The following is a 24,513-nucleotide window of genomic DNA, read 5'->3' on the forward strand; positions in this document are numbered from 1 at the left end:
GTGGTGAAGAAGGAGCTGAGCCGGAAGGCAAAGCTCTCGATTTACCGGTCGATCTACGTTCCCATCCTCACCTATGGTCATGAGCTTTGGGTCATGACCGAAAGGACAAGATCACGGGTACAAGCGGCCGAAATGAGTTTCCTCCGCCGGGTGGCGGGGCTCTCCCTTAGAGATAGGGTGAGAAGCTCTGTCATTCGGGGGGAGCTCAAAGTAAAGCCGCTGCTCCTCCACATCGAGAGGAGCCAGATGAGGTGGTTCGGGCATCTGGTCAGGATGCCACCTGAACGCCTCCCTAGGAAGGTGTTTCGGGCACGTCCGACCGGTAGGAGGCCACGGGGAAGACCCAGGACACGCTGGGAAGACTATCTCTCCCGGCTGGCCTGGGAACGCCTCGGGATCCCCCGGGAGGGGCTGGATGAAGTGGCTGGGGAGAGGGAAGTCTGGGCATCCCTGCTTAAGCTGCTGCCCCCGCGACCCGACCTCGGATAAGCGGAAGAAGATGGATGGATGGATGGATGGAAATGAACAAGAGCTTTTTCAGTAATTGAACCCCAGACCTCAGGCGAGAATCATACGACTAGACCAAAAAGCTCTGACTTGTGATTTTGCAAGAATCTCAATAAATGTGACATGTTGATTGGGAACACAATCTAAAACTAGGTTAGTATAATACACTTTTACCACTAATTTAAAGGTTTGGCTATTTTCATGCAAAAAAGAACTAAGGGTTACAAGCTCTGTCCTAAAACAATTAGAGCTAGAAAATTGAGGTGTCACTGCATTTTTTTAAAATTATTTTCATTGATCCCTTGAGTGTGTGCAGTTTAGAAAATTGAGCTAAAGGTTCAAAAGCATTGTTAAGGGCTTGTCCGGGAATTGAACCCGGGACTTCTCGCACCCTAAGCGAGAATCATACCACTAGACCAACAAGCCCCAAAAAATCAAGTTTCATCAAAAATGTTCATGAATTGTGAGATTTTAACAGGGAAATCATTCTGAAACTGGGTTAGTATATTGCACTTTTACCACTAATTTAAAGGTATGGCTATTTTCCTGCAAAAAAGAACTAAGGGTTACAAGCTCTGTCCTAAAACAATTAGAGCTTCCACTGTATTTAATTGTATACATTTTCATTGATCCCTTCATTGTGTGCAGTTTGGGAAATGTAGCTAAAACTTCAAGATCACTGTTAGGGGCTTGTCCGGGAGTTGAACCCGGGACCTCTCGCACCCTAAGCGAGAATCATACCACTAGACCAACAAGCCCCAAAAAATTTCATTTTAGATACAAATCTCATGAATTGTGAGATTTTAACAGGGAAATCATTCTGAAACTGGGTTAGTATATTGCACTTTTACCACTAATTTAAAGGTATGGCTATTTTCATGCAAAAAAAAAGAACTAAGGGTTACAAGCTCTTTCGTAAACAATTAGAGATCGTAAATTGAGCTACCACTGTATTTGATTTTATACATTTTTATTGATCCCTTCATTGTGTGCTGTTTGGAAAATTAAGCTAAGAGTTCAAAAGTACTGTTAAGGGCTTGTCCGGGAGTTGAACCTGGGACCTCTCGCACCCTAAGCGAGAATCATACCACTAGACCAACAAGCCCCGAAAAACGTCATTTTAAATAAAAATCTCATGAATTGTGAAATTTTAACAGGGAAATCATTCTGAAACTGGGTTATTATATTGCACTTTTACCACTAATTTAAAGGGGAACATTATCAGCAGACCTATGTAAGCGTCAATATATACCTTGATGTTGCAGAAAAAAAAACATATATTTTTTTAAACCGATTTCCGAACTCTAAATGGGTGAATTTTGGCCAATTAAGTGCCTTTCTATTATTCGCTCTCGGAGCGATGACGTCATGTGACGTCACATCGGGAAGCAGTCCGCCATTTTCTCACTTTCGTCGGTGTGTTGTCGGAGGGTGTAACAACACCAACAGGGACGGATTCAAGTTGCACCAGTGGCCCAAAGATGCCAAAGTGGCAAGAAATTGGACAAAATTTGTTCAAAATACGAGGGTGTGGGGAAAGCCGACGAAATGGTCAGTTGTTTGTTCCGCACACTTTACCGACGAAAGCTATGCTACAACAGAGATGGCAAGAATGTGTGGATATCCTGCGACACTCAAAGCAGATGCATTTCCAACCATAAAGTCAAAGAAATCTGCCGCCAGACCCCCATTGAATCTGCCGGAGTGTGTGAGCAATTCAGGGACAAAGGACCTCGGTAGCACGGCAAGCAATGGCGGCAGTTTGTTCCCGTAGACGAGCGAGCTAAACCCCCTGGATGTCTTGGCTCACACCGTCCCTTATGCCACCGAAGAGGATCAAGAGAAGAATATCGACCCTAGCTTCCCTGGCCTGCTGACATCAACTCCAAAACTGGACAGATGAGCTTTCAGGAAAAGAGAGCGGATGAGGGTATGTCTACAGAATATATTAATTAATGAAAACTTTATTCATTACTCATGGTTTTACGTAAATTATTATACATAAACTGTGTTTACCAATAATTTAGCTTAAAAACATTAATTTTTTTTCAATCATTCGAGTACATTCGGGTAGTCTTGTGTAATGCAGTATTTTGTGTCTATTTAGGTATGGTTAACCTGAGTGCTGAAATCGTGGAAAAATATATGTTCTTAGCGCGCCTGAAATGGGCTGTCTGCACTCTCAAAGTGCATGTTGTTGCCAAATGTATTTCATATGCTGTAAACCTAGTTCATAGTTGTTAGTTTCCTTTAATGCCAAACAAACACATACCAATCGTTGGTTAGAAGGCGATCGCCGAATTCGTCCTCGCTTTCTCCCGTGTCGCTGGCTGTCGTGTCGTTTTCGTGGGTTTCGCTTGCATACGGTTCAAACCGATATGGCTCAATAGCTTCAGTTTCTTCTTCAATTTGGTTTTGGCTACCTGCCTCCACACTACAACCATCCGTTTCAATACATGCGTAATCTGTTGAATCGCTTAAGCCGCTGAAATCCGAGTCTGAATCCGAGCTAATGTCGTTATAGCTTGCTGTTCTATCCGCCATGTTTGTTTGTGTTGGCATCACTATGTGACGTCACAGGAAAATGGACGGGTGTATATAACGATGGTTAAAATCAGGCACTTTGAAGCTTTTTTTAGGGATATTGCGTGATGGGTAGAATTTTGAAAAAAAATTCAAAAAATAAAATAAGCCACTGGGAACTGATTTTTAATGCTTTTAACCCTTCTGAAATTGTGATAATGTTTCCCTTTAAGTGTTTTTAAATCCCTGCAGCTTCCATGACTGTTACACACTTGTGTCTACTGGCCTGATACTTAAACCTGAACATCTTATCATACACAGTGCAACTAAACGGTTTCTCTCCAGTGTGTGTTCTCATGTGTGTGGTCATGATTTGTTTTCTGGAGAAACTCTTCTTACAAACATAGCAAGTAAAAGGTTTCTCACCTATGTGTGTTCTCATGTGTAATAAAAGTTCCTTTTTAGTGTTGAATCTTTTAGCACAAGCTGAGTGTCAGGTTCAAACACTGATGACATATATTCATCAGACAAGGAGCAAGGAATCATGCAGAGACAGAGTTCAATTTAGCTCATGAGGAGAACACATGGATCCGCACACTTAGTCACAGTCTCGCCCTACGCTCTAAGGTTCAGCTCCCGCGTCCCTCTATTTATTCAAGAGTTCCACAGTCAACATCACTGAGGCCGCCTCTAAAAGGAGTGGTCACATATATTATGCAAAGCAGGTCCAGAATGCACAATAAGTGACACAATGTGGTGGTGGCCTTGTGATTTCGCCTTGTCTCCGCTTCGTCTGCGTGTTGTCATCTTATCTTCATTGAGGTCCTTAAAGTCTCTGCTTCGTCTGCGTGCAGTCGTCTTATCTTCGTAGAGGTCCTTGAAGTCCTTGGCTGTTAGCGGGCTAAAACAAAGATAACATCTGTGGCTGAGGCCACCCCTCAGACAAGAAGTTTTTGTCCTTGCACAAATAGAAAAGTCTAACTTAAGCACAATAACTAATAACTAAAGCAACAGACTTTAAGGATACTAAAGTTAGTGTGATAATATATTCATAATTATTCTAACACTGAGCAAGTAAAAGGTTTCTCTCCAGTGTGTGTTCTCATGTGTAATATCATGCCATTCTTAGTGTTGAATCTTTTAGCACAAGCTGAGCAAGCAAAAGGTTTCTCTCCAGTGTGTGTTCTCATGTGTCTGGTCATGATTTGCTTTCTGGAGAAACTCTTCTTACAAACAGAGCAAGTAAAGGGTTTCTCACCCATGTGTGTTCTCATGTGTAATATCATGTCATTCTGAGAGTAAAATCTTTTAGCACAAGCTGAGAAAGCAAAATGTTTATCTCCAGTGTGTGTTCTCATGTGTATGGTTATGTTACGCTTTGTGGAGAAACTCTTCTTACAAACAGAGCAAGTAAAATGTTTATCTCCAGTGTGTGTTCTCATGTGTATGGTCATGCTTTGCTTTCTGGAGAAACTGTTCTTACAAACAGAGCAAGTAAAAGGTTTCTCTCCAGTGTGTGTTCTCATGTGTGTGGTCAAGTGTGTCTTTATGGAGAAACTCTTCTTACAAACAGAGCAAGTAAAAGGTTTCTCTCCAGTGTGTGTTCTCATGTGTATGGTCATGATTTGCTTTCTGGAGAAACTCTTCTTACAAACAGAGCAAGTAAAGGGTTTCTCACCTGTGTGTGTTCTCATGTGTAATATAATTTCATTCTTAGTGTAGAATCTTTTAGCACAAGCTGAGCAAGCAAAAGGTTTCTCTCCAGTGTGTGTTCCCATGTGTCTGGTCATGTGTTGCTTTTGAGAGAAATTATCCTTACAAACAGAGCAAGTAAAGGGTTTCTCACCTGTGTGTGTTCTCATGTGTGATATCATTTCATACTTGGTGTTGAAACTTTTAGCACAAGCTGAGCAAGCAAAATGTTTCTCTCCAGTGTGTGTTCTCATGTGTCTGGTCATGTTACACTTTTTGGAGAAACTCTTCTTACAAACGGAGCAAGTAAAAGGTTTCTCTCCAAGATGTGTTCTCATGTGTCTGGTCATGTAATGCTTTGCGGAGAAACTCTTCTTACAAACAGAGCAAGTAAAAGGTTTCTCTCCAGTATGTGTTCTCATGTGTAATATCATTTCATTCTTAGTGTTGACTCTTTTAGCACAAACAAAGCAAGTAAAAGGTTTCTCTCCAGTGTGTGTTCTCATGTGTTCTGTAAAATGGCTCTTCTGTCTAAATGATTTCCCACATTCAGAGCAGTCAAAGTGTTTGTTGTTAGTGTGATGTCTCGTATCACCTTTAGAGTCATTTTTACTCTCTGAAGGTTTTTGGATGTGGTCACTGTGATCAGAAGAGTGTGACATCATGTGGTCCATGTCTGACAGTGGAGCAAAGATGCTGTCTGGTTCTGACTTGATATCTTCACAATGCTCTCCATCAGCTTCTGTGATGTGTTGACTTACAAGCTCCGCCCCTCTGTTCTCCTCACTTTGACTGTGATGAAGCTGGAAGGACTGAGCTTCATCTTCTTCGTTAGCCTCCACCAACCTTTGAAGCTGCTCCCACAGTTCCTCCTCTTCCTCTTTAATGTGTGGGGGCTCCAGCTCCTTCTGTCCCACACTGGAGCTCCACTCCTGCTGCTTGGAGGGAATCTCTTCATGACTCTCCGCTGACACCCGCTGGACGTCTGCAGAACAAATGAGGTGTTACTGTATTGAAGTTTGCAGTATTCAAACTATTGACATGTGAGCTAGGCCAAATAGACAGTGATGGGCAAGCTACCTGGACAATGTAGTAAGCTAAGCTACAAGTTACTCTCAATTAAATGGAGCTAAGCTATCCTCAGAGAATTGTAGCATGCTACACTACAAGCTACACTGCAAAAGTAGCTTGCCATATCAAATATATATATATATATATATATATATATATATATATATATATATATATATATATATATATATATATATATATATATATATATATATATATATTTATTGGCCCTCATGTATAATATCAATGTTTATGTTGTCCATGGAAAGAAGTTAGTAAGAAGCAAAAGAAAAACAACCAACCATGGATGAAAAAAGGACTGAAAAATGCTTGTCACAACAAAAAGACATTATATGGAATATTAATAACACAGACATCTATAGAGGCAGAAAATAAGTATAATAAATATAAAAAGAAGCTAATTGGTATACTAGGAACATGTAAGAAGGAATACTACAGACAATTATTAAAGAAGAACAGAAACAACATGAGAGCAACATGGGGCATCCTAAATAGCATCATTAAAAATGCTGCTAAGAAAGATTACCCCCAGTACTTTCTACATGGAAATACAAAAAATGACAATATGAACCAAATAGTTGAATGTTTTAATGATTACTTTGTTAATATCGAAAAAATGCGGAACAAAGATTTCCAAATGCAGATGATGGATCAGTTGAGGACTTGAGTGAGCTCATAGATGTCATGTCTGTATTATCATGTTTTGTTTTAAGTCATGTTTTGTTTAGTTTCTGTCTTTTCACTCCCTTGTCTTGTCACCATAGTTACCCATTAGTTTTCACCTGTCACGTCACGCACCTGTTTCACGTCTTGAGTCACGCACCTGTTTTCGTTAATCATGTCTGTAGTATTTAAGTTCAGTGTTTTTCAGTTTGTCTTTCTGACGACCTCGCACCCCATATATGCTTCTGCACACCCTTATGATCCTTGCTGCTCTTTTTTCATGCCGGTTCCATGCCAAGTAAGTTTTTGTTTATCAAGCCACAGTTAATGTTTTGTTTAATTGTTCATAGTTTCCGCCACTGTGCGTGCTTTTCATTTGTACTTTTTTGCTATAGTCTTTTGGTTTCATAGCTTATTCTCCGCCATTGTGCGCGCTTTTTGTTTGATCTTTTTTTTAATAAATAAATCATGTACCTTGGTTCCCGTCTCGCCCGTGCAAACTTTCCGCTGCATCCCGGAAAAGCAAACTCCCAAGATCAAGTCCTGACAGTAGGTCGTCAGCAACCTCGCTTTTCCGCACGTAAGTTGGCCGAGTTGGACAAATTGGACGAGGCTTCTTGGGCGGTCCTGTGCGCGATGGAGGAGGAAACTCGGCGCTACTCCTCCGTGGAGTACAGAAACTCCATTTGGTCCCAGGAATGGGAGGACACAGCGCAGCAGTGCCGGAAGCGCCGCTCCCGACGAAGGACGTCGGGTAGAACTTCCGCGAGCCTGCAGGACACGCCGCTCCCACATGCCCCTCCCCCTCCGGGCGGAAGCAAGCAGCAGCCCTAATGACGTCAAAAAATCATGATTTTTTTTTTCTGAATTCTTTTTCTTTTGATTCCCCGCCCCCCAAGACTCATGCCCCGCCCCCCAAGACTCAAGTCCCGCCCCCGTCACAATTTTTTTCTTTTTTCCCGCCCACACAACCCCAGGTAGGGGATAAAAAACAAAAACATTGTGGACAACTTAAAGGGGAAATTTCAGCCCCCCTCCAGACTCCCTCCGCCCACCCCTAGAGGGAGTTCCAGACTGCAGGGAGCGCGTCTGGTATCCGCCCCTTGAGGGGGGGGCTGGGGTCGGGAGCTGTGTTGGTGGGGTGGCTCGGCATCACCATGCCAAGCCACAGCCTCCAGCATGGCCGCCACCACCAGTCTTCCGACCTGTCAAGCCACAGCCTCCAGCACGACCGCCCTCACCAGTCTTCCGACCCGTCAAGCCACAGCCTCCAGCACGACCGCCTTCACCAGTCTTTTACCATGCCAAGCCGCAACCCCCAGCTAGACCACCTCCACCTGCACCAGTAGCTGCACCACAGTTAGCGCCAAGGCTAGCACCAGAGCCACGGCTAGCACCTGTCGTTGCTCCACGGCTAGCACCAGTAGCTGCACCACGGCTAGCGCCAAGGCTAGCACCAGAGCCACGGCTAGCACCTGTCGCTTCTTCACGGCTAGCACCAGTAGCTGCACCACGGCTAGCGCCAAGGCTAGCACCAGAGCCACGGCTAGCACCTGTCGTTGCTCCACGGCTAGCGCCAAGGCTAGCACCAGAGCCACGGCTAACACCTGTCGCTGCTTCACGGCTAGCACCAGTAGCTGCACCACGGCTAGCGCCAAGGCTAGCACCAGCTCCACCACGCCAAGTTCCACGGCAGACTCCAGTACCCGCACCACGCCTAGCCACATCATGCCAAGCTCCGGTACCAGCTCCACGCCGCCAAGCACTGCCTAGCCAAGACCAAGACCCTCCACGTCAAGTCCTAACCTTGATCCTGACCTCATGGTAAACTACCGACCGGTGTCCCACCTTCCCTTTATTTCGAAAATCCTCGAAAAAATTGTCGCACAGCAGCTAAATGAACACTTAGTGTCTAACAATCTCTGTGAACCTTTTCAATCCGGTTTCAGGGCAAATCACTCTACGGAGACAGCCCTCGCAAAAATGACTAATGATCTACTGCTAACGATGGATTCTGATGCGTCATCTATGTTGCTGCTTCTTGATCTTAGCGCTGCTTTCGATACCGTCGATCATAATATTTTATTAGAGCGTATCAAAACACGTATTGGTATGTCAGACTTAGCTTTGTCGTGGTTTAACTCTTATCTTACTGACAGAATGCAATGCGTCTCCCATAATAATGTGACCTCGGACTATGTTAAGGTAACGTGCGGAGTCCCTCAGGGTTCGGTTCTTGGCCCTGCACTCTTTAGTATTTACATGCTGCCGCTAGGCGACATCATACGCAAATACGGTGTTAGCTTTCATTGTTATGATGATGACAGCCAACTCTACATGCCCCTAAAGCTGACCAACACGCCGGATTGTAGTCAGCTGGAGGCGTGTCTTAATGAAATTAAACAATGGATGTCCGCTAACTTCTTGCAACTCAACGCCAAGAAAACGGAAATGCTGATTATCGGTCCTGCTAAACACCGACATTTATTTAATAATACCACCTTAACATTTGACAACCAAACAATTACACAAAGCGAATCAGTAAAGAATCTGGGTATTATCTTCCACCCAACTCTCTCCTTTGAGTCACACATTAAGAGTGTTACTAAAACGGCCTTCTTTCATCTCCGTAATATCGCTAAAATTCGTTCTATTTTATCCACTAGTGACGCTGAGATCATTATTCATGCGTTCGTTACGTCTCGTCTCGACTACTGTAACGTATTATTTTCGGGTCTCCCTATGTCTAGCATTAAAAAATTACAGTTGGTACAAAATGTGGCTGCTAGACTTTTGACAAGAACAAGAAAGTTTGATCATATTACGCCTATACTGGCTCACCTGCACTGGCTTCCTGTGCACTTAAGATGTGACTTTAAGGTTTTACTACTTACGTATAAAATACTACACGGTCTAGCTCCGTCCTATCTTGTCGATTGCATTGTACCATATGTCCCGGCAAGAAATCTGCGTTCAAAGAACTCCGACTTATTAGTGATTCCCAGAGCCCAAAAAAAGTCTGCGGGCTATAGAGCGTTTTCTATTGGGGCTCCAGTACTATGGAATGCCCTCCCGGTAACAATTAGAGATGCTACCTCAGTAGAAGCATTTAAGTCCCATCTTAAAACTCATTTGTATACTCTAGCCTTTAAATAGCCCCCCTGTTAGACCAGTTGATCTGCCGTTTCTTTTCTTTTCTCCTCTGCTCCCCTTTTCCTTGAGGGGGGGGGGGGGGGGGCACAGGTCCGGTGGCCATGGATGAAGTGCTGGCTGTCCAGAGTCGGGACCCGGGGTGGACCGCTCGCCTGTGCATCGGCTGGGAACATCTCTGCGGTGCTGACCCATCTCCGCTCGGGATGGTGTCCTGCTGGCCCCACTATGGACTGGACTCTTACTATTACCGTATTTTCCGCACTATAAGGCGCACCTAAAAACCACAATTTTTCTCAAAAGCTGACAGTGCGCCTAATAACCCGGTGCGCTTTATTACGATTCATTTTCATAAAGTTTCGGTCTCGCAACTTCGGTAAACAGCCGCCATCTTTTTTCCCGGTAGAACAGGAAGCGCTTCTTCTTCTACGCAAGCAACCGCCAAGGAAAGCACCCGCCCCCATAGAACAGGAAGCGCTTCACCCGCCCCCATAGAACAGGAAGCGCTTCACCCTAACCCGGAAGAAGAAGAAAAAACGCGCGGATATCACCGTACGTTTCATTTCCTGTTTACATCTGTAAAGACCACAAAATGGCTCCTACTAAACGATCCGGTTCATAAAAAGACGCAATCTCTCCATCCGCACACGGATTACTACCGTATTTCACAGCAACTGAACCGCACTGTGGAACGGGAGCACGTACGGTGAATATTCGCTCCACAGGGAATGAGAAGTCATCCTTCACTGTGGTTCTAGCTTGCCATGCTAACTTCCACTCATGGTGATATTCAAAAGGAAGACCTTGCCAAAAGAGACCTTTCCAGCCGGCGTCATCATAAAAGCTAACTCGAAGGGATGGATGGATGAAGAAAAGATGAGCGAGTGGTTAAGGGAAGTTTACGCGAAGAGGCCGGGTGGCTTTTTTCACACAGCTCCGAAGGCGAACACACCTTCACTAAGACGGGCAGACAGCCTCGGACGACATACGCCAACATTTGCCAGTGGATCGTAAATGCTTGGGCAGATATTTCGGTCACAACTGTGGTCCGAGCTTTCCGGAAGGCAGGATTCACAGAACAACAGCGACACTGACTCCCGATGACTTCTACGAGACGGAACCGGCCATTTTGGATCCCACGCTTGCGCAACTTTTCAATTCGGACACCGAAGACGAAGAATTCGAAGGATTTACGAATGAAGAATAACTTCAGAAGGTGAGCGCTATGTTTATTTTGTGTGTTGTGACATTAACGTTCGAGCAACATTATGTTGCTATTGCTCTACACCATTTTGAATTTTACTATGTTTGTGATTGCACATTTGTACATTTTGGGACAGAGTTGTTAGAACGCTGGTTTTCAATATATTATTAAAGTTTGACTGAACTATCTGACTGTTTTTTTGACATTCACTTTAGCGCAGCGTTTTTTTGACATTCACTTTAGCGCAGCGTAGGCGCGGCTTTTAGTCCGGGGCGGCTTATTGGTGGACAAAATTATGAAATATGTAATTCATAGAAGGTGCGGCTAATAATCCGGTGCGCCTTATAGTGCGGAAAATACGGTATGTTGGATCCACTATGGACTGGACTCTCACAATATTATGTCAGACCCACTCGACATCCATTGCTTTCGGTCTCCCCTAGAGGGGGGGGGGTTACCCACATATGCGGTCCTCTCCAAGGTTTAGTCATTCACATCGACCTCCCACTGGGGTGAGTTTTTCCTTGCCCGTATGTGGGCTTTGTACCGAGGATGTCGTTGTGGCTTGTGCAGCCCTTTGAGACACTTGTGATTTAGGGCTATATAAATAAAGATTGATTGATTGAGATTGAAGTCCAAGACCAAGACCCTCCACGCCAAGACCAAGACCCTCCACGCCAAGTCCAAGACCAAGTCCCTCCACGCCAAGTCCAAGACCAAGACCCTCCACGCCAAGTCCAAGACCAAGACCCTCCACGCCAAGCCCAAGACCAAGACCCTCCACGCCAAGCCCAAGACCACGACCCTCCACGCCAAGCTCCGGTACCAGCTCCACGACGCCAAGTGCCGCCAGTCGCAGCTCCACGACGCCAAGTGCCGCCAGTCGCAGCCCCACGACGCCAAGTGCCGCCAGTCGCAGCTCCACGACGCCAAGTGCCGCCAGTCGCAGCTCCACGACGCCAAGTCCCGCCAGTCGCAGCTCCACGACGCCAAGTCCCGCCTGTCGCAGCTCCACGACGCCAAGTCCCGCCAGTCGCAGCTCCACGACGCCAAGTCCCGCCAGTCGCAGCGCCACGACGCCAAGTCCCGCCAGTCGCAGCGCCAAGACGCCAAGTGCCGCCAGTCGCAGCGCCAAGACGCCAAGTGCCGCCAGTCGCAGCGCCAAGACGCCAAGTGCCGCCAGTCGCAGCGCCAAGTGCCGCCAGTCGCAGCGCCAAGACGCCAAGTGTCGCCAGTCGCAGCGCCAAGACGCCAAGTGCCGCCAGTCGCAGCGCCAAGATGCCAAGTGCCGCCATGCCAAGACCCGCCATGCCAAGACCAAGACCCGCCATGCCAAGACCAAGACCCACACCCACACCAAGACCAAGACCAAGACCCGCCATGCCAAGACCAAGACCCGCCATGCCAAGACCAAGACCCGCCATGCCAAGACCAAGACCCGCCATGCCAAGACCCGCCATGCCAAGACCAAGACCCGCCATGCCAAGACCAAGACCCGCCATGCCAAGACCAAGACCCGCCATGCCAAGACCAAGACCAAGACCCACACCAAGACCAAGACCAAGACCCACGCCGAGCTTCGCCGCTGGACGCGTCACGCCGAGCTTCGCCGCCTGACTTGCCACGCCGAGCTGCTACGCCTGCCAAGTTGACGACGCGCCTGCCTCCTCGTCAGCTACGGATATGGCCGCTACCTGGTCGCCCGCCATGCCAAGTGCGCCCACCTCCCAGTCGGCCACGAATGTGGCCAATCCCTGGGCGCCCGCCTCGCCTGCTGCAGCGGCGTTCCACTCGCCGCCGCCACTTGACTTTGCCTCGGTGGATTCGGGGCCACTTGGGCTGGCGACCCACCGCCATGTCCCCCTCCCGCCCTCCCATTACTTTTGTTAAGTGTTTTCTTGGACATCTGGTATCTGTCCTTAAGGGAGGGGCTCTGTCATGTCTGTATTATCATGTTTTGTTTTAAGTCATGTTTTGTTTAGTTTCTGTCTTTTCACTCCCTTGTCTTGTCACCATAGTTACCCATTAGTTTTCACCTGTCACGTCACGCACCTGTTTCACGTCTTGAGTCACGCACCTGTTTTCGTTAATCATGTCTGTAGTATTTAAGTTCAGTGTTTTTCAGTTTGTCTTTCTGACAACCTCGCACCCCATATATGCTTCTGCACACCCTTATGATCCTTGCTGCTCTTTTTTCATGCCGGTTCCATGCCAAGTAAGTTTTTGTTTATCAAGCCACAGTTAATGTTTTGTTTAATTGTTCATAGTTTCCGCCACTGTGCGTGCTTTTCATTTGTACGTTTTTGCTATAGTCTTTTGGTTTCATAGCTTATTCTCCGCCATTGTGCGCGCTTTTTGTTTGATCTTTTTTTTAATAAATAAATCATGTACCTTGGTTCCCGTCTCGCCCGTGCCAACTTTCCGCTGCATCCCGGAAAAGCAAACTCCCAAGATCAAGTCCTGACAATAGACAGAAATCCCAATTCCATGTTTCTTAAGAACGTGACAAAAGAAGAAATAATCAAAATTGTAAAACATTGTAAATCCAAGACCTCAACCGACTGTCATGGAATAGATATGGTAACCATAAAAAAGGTTATAGAAGACATTTCAGAACCTCTGACATATATCAGCAACGTTTCATTTCTAACCCGCAAATTCCCTGACAAAATGAAAATTGCGAAAGTCGTACCAATTTCTAAGAATGGAGACATACACCAGTTTACTAACTACACACCAGTTTCATTACTTCCACCATTCTCCAAACTCATGGAAAAACTATTTAATAGCTGATTAGATTTATTTATCAACAAAAGTGGGATGCTGGTGGAGAACCAATATGGACTCTCAGCAAATATCTCAACATCTGGTCAACATATGTAATAACTCCGTTTCCATATGAGTTGGGAAATTGTGTTAGATGTAAATATTAACGGAATACCAATTGAAAACCAATTACAAAAAACTAAATCCAAAACAAATTTACTAAAAGCTTACCTTTTTTATATTTGCACAGTATGTATATATTATTAAAGTTGTAAATATAAATCTGTATATATATAAAAATGCTGGTCCTAAAGAGGTAGCCATTTTTCAGAGGTTGTCAAGGTCACACATACAAGAATGTGTGTGTGTGTGTGTGTGTGTGTGTGTGTGTGTGTGTGTGTGTGTGTGTGTGTGTGTGTGTGTGTGTGTGTGTGTGTGTGTTCTTGAGACATGAAGGAAAAGTATCTTCCATATGAGGAGGTGTGAACAAGTGATGACAGAAATCATGGTCCCAATAACATTGCATCTAATACTAGAGTCTGTGAACATTGCTCCAAAGTCAAGATTTGTTGTTGATTTAATGTGCATACAAAAGTGAACATTGACAGGTGCAAAGGCAGCAATATATGATAAAACAAGACGGCAGCTAAAGAAGGACTTCCCTATTCATCCCCAAAAAACCTGCCAGGTGAGCAGCTGATTTGACCACTTCTGGTGCTGACGTAAGACAACCTGCGTCCCATATGTTTATTTTAATGAAATACGTTTATTTCCATCATATAATCAACCATCAACCATTCTGTGTGACCAGTTTAACAGTACAGATGATACATATTTAACAATCATACACATTTACACAAAAAGAAAAGAAAAAGAATGACGGAAAAAGGAATAGGCTGAAGCCAAAGCTTATATTTGGGGGGATTACCCCCAATACTTCTTAGACGGAAACACAAATAATGACAACATGAAGGAAGTAGTTGAAAGCTTCAATAATTACTTTGTAAATATTGGACCAAAATTGGAAGAAAGGATTCCAGACCCAGTTTCAACTGAGGACTATAATGATACCATAGAGCCAAATCCCAACTCCATGTTCCTCAGTAATGTGACACAGGAGGAAATAGTTATAATCCTGTAATCTAAGACTTCAACTGATTGTAATGGAATTGATATGGAAACCATAAAAAAGGTTCTAGAAGAGATCTCAGGACCATTCATGTATATTAGTAACCTATCATTTCAAATACCCAAACTAAATGAAAATAGCTAAAGTTGCACCAATTTATAAGACTGGAGACAAACACCAATTTACAAATTATAGACCTGTTTCTTTACTTCCACAGTTTTCTAAAATCATTGAAAAAGTGTCCAATAACAGATTAGAGAGTTTCACAAACAAACATAGAATACTAGAAGAGAACCAATATGGATACACAGCTAATATTTCAACTTTGATGGCTTTAATTGAAATGACAGAAGAAATGAGCAATGCAATAGATAGTAAAAAATGTGCAGCAGCAGTGTTGTTGGATCGAACTAAAGCATTTGACACAATTAATCACAATATTTTCATCAAAAAACTAGAAGGATATGGCATCAGAGGGTTGGTCTTAAACTGGATAAGAAGTTATTTAACCAACAGGAAACAATACGTGAAGCTAGGCCAACACACTTCTACAACACTAAATATATCCTGTGGTGTACCTCAGGGATCAATACTAGGACCTCAATTATTCAATCTCTATATAGATGACATTTGTAAAGTTACAAAAGATTTAAAGTTAGTATTATTTGCAGATGATACAACAGTGTTTTGTTCAGGAGAGAACACACAGAAGATAATACAAATAATAACAGAAGAAATGAACACATTAAAAAGATGCTTTGACAATCTTTGAATCTCAGTAAAAGTAAAATAATGCTATTTGGTAACAGTAGAAGAGAAAGTCAAACACAAATAGACGGAATAGAAATTGAAAAAGTACCGTATTTTTCAGACTATAAGTCACAGTTTTTTTCATAGTTTGGCCGGGGGTGCGACTTATACTCAGGAGCGACTTATGTGTGAAATTATTAACACATTACCGTAAAATATCAAATAATATTATTTATCTCATTCACGTAAGAGACTAGACGTATAAGATTTCATGGGATTTAGCGATTAGGAGTGACAGATTGTTTGGTAAACGTATAGCATGTTCTATATGTTATAGTTATTTGAATGACTCTTACCATAATATGTTACGTTAACATACCAGTTGGTTATTTATGCCTCATATAACGTACACTTATTCAGCCTGTTGTTCACTATTCTTTATTTATTTTAAATTGCCTTTCAAATGTCTATTCTTGGTGTTGGCTTTTATCAAATACATTTCCCCAAAAAATGCGACTTATACTCCAGGGCGACTTATATATGTTTTTTTCCTTCTTTATTTTGCATTTTCGGTTGGTGCGACTTATAGTCCGGAGCGACTTATACTCCGAAAAATACGGTAAATGAAACCACATGTCTAGGTATAATAAATTATGATAAATTGAACTGGAAATCTCATGTAAAAAATATACAACATAAAGTAGCAAGAAACACGTCAATAATGAATAAAGCAAAACATGTTCTAGACCAAAAATGACTTCATATTCTCTACTGCTCACTAGTGTTACATATCTGACTTATTGTGTAGAAATATGGGAAATAACTACAAAAGTACACTTCATTCATTAACTGTGTTACATAACAGATCAGTTATAATAATACATCATGTTGGATATAGACAACATACAAACACTTTATTTATTGAATCACAAATACTGAAATTCCACCACATAGTGAATTAGCAAACAGCTAAAATGATACACAAAGCAAACTATAACCTGCTAGCCAAGAATGTACAACTATTCTCAAATAAAGATGAGAAATATAATCTTAGAGAAAAATGTAATTTAAAACATTTGTATGCACGTACAACACTTAAGACCTTCAGTATATCAGTATGTGGAATTAAATGATGGAATGGATGAAGCAAAGCAATCAAACAATGTACTAATATGATCCACTTCAAGAAACTCTTCACACTTAAAGTGTTTACAAAGTACAAAGAAGAAGATAAACATTCTCAATTTATTTCATCCATCATTCATTTTCTACATCATCTTACTCATCTCACCATATGAAATATAACTTACTTCACTCATTATTATTTATTTATTTTTATTGTGATTACTTATGGAGTATATTGTGAATACATTGAGAACAGGAAGTGAACTAAAGTGTTAGCAACTGTTATGTAAAAGAAAAGTGGTAGGATTAAATAAGCTCTGCTTCTTCCTACTCCTTTTCCAACATGTTGAAAAGACAAACTGGAAATTGTGATGTATCATGTTGTATACATGCATGTGTGATGTATCATGTTGTATGCATGCATGTGTGACGTATCATGTTGTATGCATGCATGTGTGATGTATCATGTTGTGTGCATGCATGTGTGATGTATCATGTTGTATGCTTGGATGTGTTATGTATCATGTTGTATGCATGCATGTGTGATGTACCATGTTGTATGCATGCATGTGTGATGTATCATGTTGTATACATGCATGTGTGATGTATCATGTTGTATGCATGCACGTGTGATGTATCATGTTGTATACATGCATGTGTGATGTATCATGTTGTATGCACGCATGTGTGATGTATCATGTTGTATGCATGCGTGTGTGATGTATCATGTTGTATGCATGCGTGTGTGATGTATCATGTTGTATGTATGCATGTGTGATGTATCATGTTGTATGCATGCACGTGTGATGTATCATGTTGTATACATGCATGTGTGATGTATCATGTTGTATGCACGCATGTGTGATGTATCATGTTGTATGGATGCATGTGTGATGTATCATGTTGTATGCATGCGTGTGTGATGTATCATGTTGTATGCATGCATGTGTGATGTATCATGTTGTATGCATGTGTGATGTATCATGTTGTATGCATGCATGTGTGATGTATCATGTTGTATGCATGCATGTGTGATGTATCATGTTGTATGCATGCATGTGTGATGCATCATGTTGTATACATGCATGTGTGATGTATCATGTTGTATGTATGCATGTGTGATGTATCATGTTGAATGCATACACCTGTGATGTATCATGTTGTATGCATACACCTGTGATGTATCATGTTGTATGCATGCACGTGTGATGTATCATGTTGTATGCATGCACGTGTGATGTATCATGTTGTATACATGCACGTGTGATGTATCATGTTGTATGCATGCACGTGTGATGTATCATGCTGTATACATGCACATACCTGCCAACTTTTGAAATCAGAAAAACCTAGTAGCCAGGGTCCAGGGGCCGCAGGCCCCGGTAGGTCCAGGACAAAGTCCTGGTGGGGGGTTCAGCTTCGCCCCCCGACGCAAAATGATTGATTGCATTCAGACAGGTTAAAATGTTGCTAAAACCATCACTTTTCTATCAGTCACAGTGACTTTTCAAAACAAAAATATTACAGCAAAAATCATATGGGTTGATTGACATGTTTATTCTGTAAGCTAACTTCAATAGTTTGAAATGATTTTGACAGTTAATGCCAGTTATCCTGTCAACCTTTCACAAGACTTCAATTTGTTCATTGAAAGTATAAACACTTTTTACAGTAAACAAATGGTAAAACAGTACTAAACAATTCCATTAAAAAAAAAATTGGTGTCATTATTAACTTTCTGTCCAAGCTTGTATAATCTACTGACTTGTTCAATTGTATAAAATATTCTGTGCCTAAAATTCACATTTCTATCACAATTATCATACTGTAAACATGGTAAGCTAAACTTCATTAAAATTAATAGTCCTGTCAATAGCATGGAATTACAATTCAAATGTAGTTTTTTTGTAAGCCTTTCAAAAGAATTCAAAATATGAAAAATTAATTTAAGCCATCAGACACTTGAAAAGTGGCACATCACATCTCTAATGTAATCATTTGAACTTTTCAACAGAAATAGCACTGCAAAAATATTAAGGACATACTTCTGTATTTTGGTAGTTATGCTGTCAACATTTAACAAGATTTCTTCAACTTGGACTTGAAAGCATAAATAGTATAAACACTTTTAACAGTATAACAGTACTAAACAATTCCAATAGATAACATTGGTGGCATTACCTTTTTGTGGCTAAAATCCGAAAAACGTTGAAAGTTTTCCACTTGTATCGCTAGCAACGGCATTAGACTTGTGTTTTTTTTGTCCCAACGTGGTCTTTTACATCGCTAATTCCTCCATGTCTGATCGAAAAATCTTGTCTGCACAAGGTGCAATTCGCGTAGTTTTCACCCTTTTTGGAACGGATAATTATTCCCGGATAGGCTTTTGAATATTCTTTACGGAATGACTGCAGTTTTCTTTTCGGTTTAAGACTCGTTTGCGATGTTTCTCTGGCTGATTCCATGAACGTTCGCTCGTTTGGAAACAATGGCAACAGGTGCCTCGTGCTTGGCAGCGGTGCTATAAATAGCCTCGCGCATTTTAAAAAAATGTTTTTTTTTAATTAATGAAAAAACGTATTTTTTATCACTGCAACCGTAACCCGGAATAGGTTGATGAAAACCGTACTAATTACGGGAAACCCGGAGTAGTTGGCAGGTATGCATGCATGTGTGATGTATCATGTTGTATGCATGCATGTGTGATGTATCATGTTGTATGCATGCATGTGGGATGTATCATGTTGTATGCATGCATGTGTGATGTATCATGTTGTATGCATGTGTGATGTATCATGTTGTATGCATGCATGTGTGATGTATCATGTTGTATGCATGCATGTGTGATGTATCATGTTGTACACTTGCATGTTCCAAATAAACTCAACACAACTCAACTCAACTCAACTAACACTTGGTGGACATTCAAGCCACAAAATGCAAATGGAGTATTGTTGGTGTATTTTGGATGGTTATAGAGGACCTCCCATTGGCTCCATTGCAAGTGGACTTTTATTTACATTTATGAGTTAGAATTAGGGCTGGGTGATATATGGAATATACTGGATATATAGTGGGTTTGTCTCTGTGCGATATAGAAAATGACTATATGGTGATATTGGAGAATACGTTCTCACACAGTTGCTTTTAGCTGCAGGCATTACACTACAGGCTCTTCTCACTCTTTCTTGTCTCTCTTCTTCTCACAGAGACATAAAAAAAGCGCACCTTCTTACATACGTCACATACTGTCACGTGTGCAACGTCATACGCTCTCACGGAGCAGACAGGTAGCGGCATGGTAACGTTAGCTGTGGTGCTAGTGGTAATACGAGAGAAAGAAGGTATCAATCTGGTAACAATTGAAGGCAGAGTTAATTCCCAAAAAAACAGCAGGGGGTCCATCGTCTGGCGGTGGTTTGGCTTCAAGCGGGTAGATGGTGAACAAGTATGCGGCAAAAGCGTTGCTACAAAAAGTAGCAGCGCTGCTAATATGTAGCATCATTTGAAAAGTCACTCGCTAGAGAATGAAGAGTGCATGAAACTCTGCATGTCAACATCTCTGTTCAGTGCCACACCCACAAAATGCCCAAGCAACCATTTCCACATCAACACTGTATGAAACAAATAGTCAACAACAGAAGGAGATAACGTCCGCAGGAACCTACCACATAGTGAAGGACATACACTATTTGATTTCCTTTTATGCAGCTCATTTTTATTTGACACTTATTAAAATATCTTGTGTGACATCATGCACAAAAGTGCACTTTATTTGTTTTAAACAATTGTAGTGGCGCTCTGGACAAAAAGTGCACTTTCATTTAGTGTTGTTTTGATACGTCATCATAGTGACATCATGCACAAAAGTGCACTAATAGCTTGTTTTAAAATGTCTCTGACAATCTTGCACGTTCTGTTTTGAAATGACATGAATGTTTGTGCCACTGCTTAATAACTGTTTAATAAATACACTTTTGCTAAATTGACTTAGTTGTGATTTCCCTCTCTGCATGAAAGTTTAAAAGTAGCATATATTAATGCAGTATGAAGAAGAATGTTTTAATGTAGACACATAAAATCATCATACTGCTGTGATTATATGCATCAAGTGTTCATTCAAGGCTAAGGCAAAATATCCACATATATATGGTGTATCGTGACATGGACTAAACATATCCACATATATATGGTGTATCGTGACATGGCCTAAACATATCCACATATATATGGTGTATCGTGACATGGACTAAACATATCCACATATTAATAAAAGGCCATATCGCCCAGCCCTAGTTAGAATGTGATTGTATTTATTCTTTAAATATATCCATCGTCATGTCTTTTATAATGATTGTGAACGATAGAAAAATTCCCCCCAAAAAGGGCAGTTCCCCTCTAAATTCCAATGATTAGATTTAAGACTTGAAGTGTATGAGCATGAAGTGATGACGCCTACTTGGATGAGTCTTCTAAGACAAAGTGAACAGTCCAGTTGTGATGGATTGAATGCCCTGAGAATAAAATGATATGTGCTTACTTGGACTGTGATGAAGCTGTGAGGACTCAGGTGCTTTGTCTTCATGCTCTTCAGTCTTCACAGAGACAACAGTCAGTGGAAACTTGCTGACATCATCCTCCTCCTGCCCTACAACACACTCTCCCTCCTCTTCCTCTTTCCTGTGTGGATCCTCCTCTTCCTCTTTCATGTGAAGGGGCTGTGGATCATCCTCTTCCTCTTTAATGTGGGTGGGCTGTGGATCATCCTCTTCCTCTTTCATGTGTGGATCATCCTCTTCCTCTTTCATGTGGGTGGGCTGTGGATCCCCCTCTTCCTCTTTCATGTGCGTGGGCTTTGGATCATTCTCTTCCTCTTTCATGTGAGTGGGCTGTGGATCTCCCTCTTCCTCTTTCATGTGGGTGGGCTGTGGATCCCTCTCTTCCTCTTTCATATGGGGGGGCTGTGGATCATCCTCTTCCTTTTTCATGTGGCGGGGCTGTGGATCCCCCTCTTCCTCTTTCATGTGCGTGGGCTTTGGATCATTCTCTTCCTCTTTCATGTGAGTGGGCTGTGGATCTCCCTCTTCCTCTTTCATGTGGGTGGGCTGTGGATCATCCTCTTTCTCTTACACGTGGGGGGGCTGCTGAACGTCTGTTGGGTAAATAAGTCAATAAGATAAATGATAAGAGATAAAGAGAGAATATAAATAGTTTTGGACTGACACTGTTAACACAATGAGATTATTTGTGTTCTTTTGTGTTAAGTGTGTAGCAAAACAACCAATAAAAACACAGGAAATACCACCTTTTGTCCTAAAATGGATTCAAAAGTGGTACAGTGAGTACAAAAACAGACTTGGAAATTTGATGGGGGTCAATTTGAAATTTTGTATAAGTACGAGGCAGCATTGATTGAGGCATTCTTAACTTCACTGATGTAAAGTCTGTACATATTGAGATTGTCATTACCATAACTTCATTATCATGGAAATAAAACAAATCTAATTCCAAAATCAATTAAAAAAAACATTCATGGTATGTTTTTGTTATCATGCAGAATACTTTTGGGTGGTCATTTTGTTGGCTGGGCCAAAAGGAACTTTTAACAAAATTATGTTTTCCTATGTGCTGTTTTATGGAGTATCTCCATCAACAATTCCTCTTTAGGAATTGGAGACCATCTACAACACACGGAAGGAAAGTCAGTCACCTTTATGTTCTTTTAATAATTCAAGTGCTGACTACTTTGGTTATTGAAAATAAATGTTTACTTTCACTTATTGTTGCATGTAAGTCAGAATCAGGAAGTGAAATTATAACTTTAATTAGATTTGATTACAGTGAAAAATGTATTTAGTGAGTGTGTGAGTTTTGTGTAAACATGTTGATACAGGTTTACATCTTCTTGGGGACTGGAACACAGATATGTCCTGAAAGGATGCACCCATTTTTAAAACCTTCACTAAGCTGTGCCACCAACATTGTCTCACTTAGCTCATTAAGCATACTACCAGGGTAAGTGAGTCCTTTTAAACCATCATAGACCTCGTTGTTACTTCTGACCAGTCTATGATTTTCACAAGTGGAACTACTGTATGCGGCTTAAGTGATCATTCCATGATTTTCTGTACCCATAAAAAACATAGAACTGAGTCTGAGGAGTTCCGGTGACGTCATCAAGCTGAATGGCAGCTTAGAGTAACATCTCCCTCGTGAGAAAAGTTATTTTGCCCTGTTAGACCGTAAAATGACAAATTTTTAGATAATCTCTGAACAAACAAAAGGGGCAAGAATGGGGAAAACCAGAGGAAATCGAGGAAATATTGTTGCAGAGCCTGTAAATGAGGAAAGCTCTGTGTCCGCAAACAGCTCACCTGTAAAGCTACAAGATGGCGGTGCTAACGCTAACCCTCGCTCAAAGGAGGCGGACGCCGAAGGTTTCGTCCAAGTTCTGAAGGAGATTCGAGACTTCCGAAAATACATAAAAGAACAGCTGAACGATATTAAATCCGAGCTCACCATCATTAAACAACAAATAACAGACACAGAGGAGCGAATTGAGAAGGTGGAGGGCCGGATTCAAAATGTGGAGTATGTGTTGAACAACATGATAAAAGTCATTCATCAGCAAGAAAACAAACTACTCGACTATGAAGGGAGATCCTGACACAAGAACTTGAGGATATACAATATTCCCGAAGGAGCCGAGGGACCGTCCATGCCAGAGTTTGTGGAAAAACTACTGCGGGACATGTTGGAGATCCCCGCAACTACGCAACTCGACATCGAAAGGGCGCATCGCGCGCTGGCGCCAAGACCCACCGGAGACAGAGAAGACAAGCCGCGGTCAATAATAGTCAAATTCCTCCGCTACAGGATGAAAGAAGAGGTCATGCGCAAAGCCTGGGGAAAGAAGAAGATTTTTCTGAATAGGACACTAATATATTTTGACCAGGATTACCTCCCAGCAGTCCTGCAAAAGAGGAAAGAATATGCTGAAGCGAAGCGAGTGTTAAAGCAAAGAAATATCCGCTTCCAGACTCCGTACCCGGCCAAACTACGAGTGTTCCAGGAGGACGGCACGCAGCTGTACCGGACAGCAAAGGAGGCGACAAAAGACATGAAGGACACAGGACTGCCAGTCAGCGTGACTACGCCGAGGGAGAGCCTGCTGGATCCGTCTGGGAAACCATGGGATGAAGGAGCCGGGAGGGGACAGGTGAGGAGCCAGAGAAAATCATCAAGGAGAGACTGCAAGCCTTCAGAAGATAATCATCGCCTTCTCCGGGGGACCTGTTAATTTTGACTGACTTCTTAAAGTGTTGGTAAGATGAACAGAACCAAAACAGGTGACTTTAAATTCACTCCAAGACATTTGCGTTTGTATAATAACCCCAGCTAGATGAGAATATATACAAATGAGGGATGTATCTATGTAATGAACAGAGAATTGATGGGGGCCCTCAGCCCATAGTTGGGAGAGGATTTCCCACACAGCCAGACGTTTTATCTAGCCCAACTCAGGGGCATCTATTAGAGACCCCTGCCTTGGAACTGCACTTTTCTATTTTAATTTTCTTTAGTTATTTTGCTTTGTTTTATTTATGTTATTTCAGTTGTTTTCGTTATGGGAGTAGACTTGCTAGGTTTTATTTTGAATATTTTATTGGTACACTTACAAGTAAATACCGTATTTTCCGCACTATAAGGCGCACCGGATTATTAGCCGCACCTTCAATGAATGGCATATTTCATAACTTTGTCCACCAATAAGCCGCCCCGGACTATAAGCCGCGCCTACGCTGCGCTAAAGGGAATGTCAAAAAAACAGTCAGATAGGTCAGTCAAACTTTAATAATATATTAAAAACCAGCGTTCTAACAACTCTGTTCACTCCCAAAATGTACGCAAA

The 24,513-nt window shown here is 42.2% G+C and overlaps 3 protein-coding genes and 2 non-coding genes across 8 annotated transcripts in view; 1 reads left to right on the plus strand and 4 right to left on the minus strand.

Annotated features, from left to right (window-relative positions):
* Positions 1 to 24,513, plus strand: part of LOC133572331 (uncharacterized) — a 188,490-nt gene that overhangs the window by 124,555 nt on the left and 39,422 nt on the right. The window lies entirely within an intron of this gene.
* Positions 1 to 24,513, minus strand: part of LOC133571919 (uncharacterized) — a 158,869-nt gene that overhangs the window by 73,649 nt on the left and 60,707 nt on the right. The gene's annotated exons all lie outside the window — the stretch shown is intronic.
* The window catches only part of LOC140676641 (uncharacterized), a 78,803-nt gene that overhangs the window by 46,607 nt on the left and 7,683 nt on the right, over positions 1 to 24,513 (minus strand). For 2 of the 4 annotated variants that reach the window (XM_072911893.1, XM_072911895.1), the window contains exon 2: positions 21,142 to 21,753. In XM_072911893.1, coding sequence (XP_072767994.1) covers positions 21,142 to 21,697 — 556 coding nt within the window. In that variant the 5' untranslated portion in view covers positions 21,698 to 21,753. Of the gene's footprint in view, positions 1 to 3,959; positions 5,708 to 6,951; positions 6,986 to 21,141; positions 21,754 to 24,513 lie in introns of those variants that run through there. The other 2 variants (XM_072911894.1, XM_072911900.1) reach the window with 2 other exon arrangements.
* Positions 862 to 933, minus strand: trnap-agg (transfer RNA proline (anticodon AGG)). The gene has a single exon. It is a non-coding gene; the product is annotated as a tRNA-Pro (tRNA).
* On the minus strand, positions 1,194 to 1,265 carry trnap-agg (transfer RNA proline (anticodon AGG)). Its single transcript has one exon. It is a non-coding gene; the product is annotated as a tRNA-Pro (tRNA).

Source organism: Nerophis lumbriciformis, linkage group LG29 (genome assembly GCF_033978685.3).
Source record: "Nerophis lumbriciformis linkage group LG29, RoL_Nlum_v2.1, whole genome shotgun sequence".
NCBI classification, from domain to species: Eukaryota; Metazoa; Chordata; class Actinopteri; order Syngnathiformes; family Syngnathidae; genus Nerophis; species Nerophis lumbriciformis.